Here is a 2,652-nt window from a genome sequence, read left to right on the forward strand (position 1 = left end):
TGACTCATTGAAAAAGATTCTGATGCTTGGAGGGATTTGGGGCAGGAGGAGAAGGGGACAACAGAGGATGAGATGGCTGGATGGCATCGCTGACTCGATGGATGTGAGTCTGAGTGAACTCCGGGAGTTGGTGATGGACAGGGAGGCCTGGCGTGCTGCAGTTCATGGGGTTGCAAAGAGTCGGACAGGACTGAGCGACTGATCTGATCTGATCTGATCTGATAGCATGTACATGCTCAGTCACTAAGTAGTGTCTGACTCTTTGTGACCCCGTGGACTGTAGTCCACCATGCCCCTCTGTCCATGGGATTTTCCAAGCAAGAGTACTGGAGTGGGTTAGCATTTCCTCCTCCAGGGTATCTTCTTGACTCGATCAAACCTGCATCTCCGGCAGCTCCGTCATTGGCAGGTGGATTCTTTATCCCTGCATCACCTATGTATCTCTCTTTTCTAAATAAAGCCTCCACAGAATAATGGTCAGTGCCGTTAGCTTCACTGCTGTATCCTAATGCCCAGACAGCCCCAAGCACTCAAGAAATATTTTCCTAATAAATGAGTAAGACCCAAATAGCATTAAGACTTTCTAGTAGTCAAGTCACATTGTTGAAATAAATATGTTGAGGCTCAGAAAGCTTCCCTCATCTTCCCAAATACACCAAGATTCCTGTTCAGCTCTTCCTTACCTTAATAACCATAGTCTTGACTATATTTCATAGATTTGTATAAAAGAATGTTTTCCTTTGGTATGGGTTGAGGTAATTAAACTCTTAATTCCTTCATTTGCAGGTGAGGTCTCTTTAAACCATGGAGAAGAACAATCATACGGTGACTGAGTTCATCCTTGTGGGATTCACAACAGACCCCAAGATGCAGCTGGTCCTGTTTGTGGTGTTCCTTGGTGTGTACTCCATGACCCTGGTAGGAAATACCACCCTCATAGCGTTGATCTGTAATGACTCTCAACTGCACACACCCATGTATTTTCTCATTGGGAATCTGTCTTTTCTGGATGTCTGGTACTCCTCTGTGTACACCCCAAAGATCCTAGTGACCTGCATTTCTGAAGACAAAAGCATCTCCTTCACTGGCTGTGCAGTCCAGTTCTTCTTCTCGGCGGGGCTGGCCTACAGCGAGTGCTACCTGCTGGCTGCCATGGCTTATGACCGCTATGCGGCCATTTCCAGTCCCCTGCTCTATGCTCAGGTCATGTCGAGGAGACTCTGTATCTGTTTGGTTATATATTCCTATACTGGGGGTTTTGTCAATGCAATAATACTCACCAGCAACACATTCACATTGAATTTTTGTGGTGGTAACATTATTGATGACTTTTTCTGTGATGTCCCCCCTCTCGTGAACTTGGCTTGTGATGTAAAAGAGACGTACCAGGATGTGCTGTACTTCCTCCTGGCCTCCAACGTCATCACGCCCACTGTGCTCATCCTAGCTTCCTACGCCTTCATCATTGCTGCCATCTTGCGAATTCGCTCCACCCAGGGCCGCCTCAAAGCCTTCTCCACCTGTTCCTCCCACCTGATCTCTGTCACCTTATACTATGGCTCCATTCTCTACATCTACTCCCGTCCAAGTTCCAGCTATTCCCTTGAGAGGGACAAGATGGTGTCTACATTTTACACCGTGGTGTTCCCCATGTTGAACCCCATGATCTACAGTCTGAGGAATAAAGATGTTAAAGATGCTCTGAAAAAACTCTCCAGGTTCACATAATCTGAAGTCTAAACTGACATAAATTTCTTGAAACATTGCTCAGTGAAAACAGACTGCTTCAGGGGAAGTTTGGGAAGGAACATTAAAACACACACACACACACACACACACATCTGTTTCTTTACTCAAAAAAATTCAGTGAAAAAGTCTTTTTCTTTGCTTTAGTTTGTTTTGTTTAATAATTCTGCTATAATCTATTCTACAACTTAATAAATTCAACTTAATATAACTTTTTAAAATGATATCAAAATTTAATGCAATATAAGAGTATATATCACTTCTGAAATTCCAAATGATTAAATTTTACTATTTCCTTCGGATAGACCCATTTTCCACCTACTTGATGAGTATTAAGGGATTGTGAAGAAACCATTAAATGGATTCTTGACATTTGTGGAATATATCCCAAATTCTTCTTGTCTGATACAGTGCTTCTGTGGTAATGAAAGAGTAAGCACTGTGAAGAATTTTTTGATGGAAAGAGGAGGCAATGAGGTGTTAGATAATAAACACAGATAAAAAGAAAAATCAGAAATATCAGAACTAGTACAAATAATGAATTGACCTCAACTATTGGTTCTAAAGCTTTTATTTAACTGTATTTTATAAATGTACCCATTACAACAATAGCTATACTCTTTCAACAAAAAATTGTAACTTCTGATGTGCAAACTCCTCATTTGTCAAATGTAACCAACATTCTGTAATTTGCAGTGTTGTTGTAAAGAACATTTTTTTAATTAGTCATATCAGGTGGTCAAGAAGTAAAAAGAAAATAATTATTAAAATTATTAAAAATTAAGTAAAGTTGACCTGAAAATTTTAAATGTTGTTCTAAAATACCTTCCTTTCAATGTTTATCAGTGAATGATTTTAACTTTTTTCATAAGAAATGAGTTCCTCTGCTTTCTTCTGGTTTTCTTC

At 40.3% G+C, this 2,652-nt stretch overlaps 1 protein-coding gene across 1 annotated transcript; it reads left to right on the forward strand.

Moving 5' to 3' along the window:
- The first annotated feature begins 804 nt into the window (after positions 1 to 804).
- Positions 805 to 1,728, forward strand: LOC105004741 (olfactory receptor 1013-like). The gene has a single exon (XM_010862461.1). It carries the CDS (start codon positions 805 to 807, stop codon positions 1,726 to 1,728), a length of 924 nt encoding a protein of 307 aa, XP_010860763.1.
- Positions 1,729 to 2,652: the final 924 nt, after the last annotated feature.

The sequence above is a fragment of the Bison bison genome, unplaced genomic scaffold (genome assembly GCF_000754665.1).
Source record: "Bison bison bison isolate TAMUID 2011002044 unplaced genomic scaffold, Bison_UMD1.0 scf7180017858147, whole genome shotgun sequence".
NCBI classification, from domain to species: domain Eukaryota; kingdom Metazoa; phylum Chordata; class Mammalia; order Artiodactyla; family Bovidae; genus Bison; species Bison bison.

Excerpts from the sequence above, each read along its gene's own strand:
- LOC105004741 (XM_010862461.1), top strand. The coding sequence starts at position 805 with ATGGAGAAGAACAATCATACGGTGACTGAGTTCATCCTTGTGGGATTC.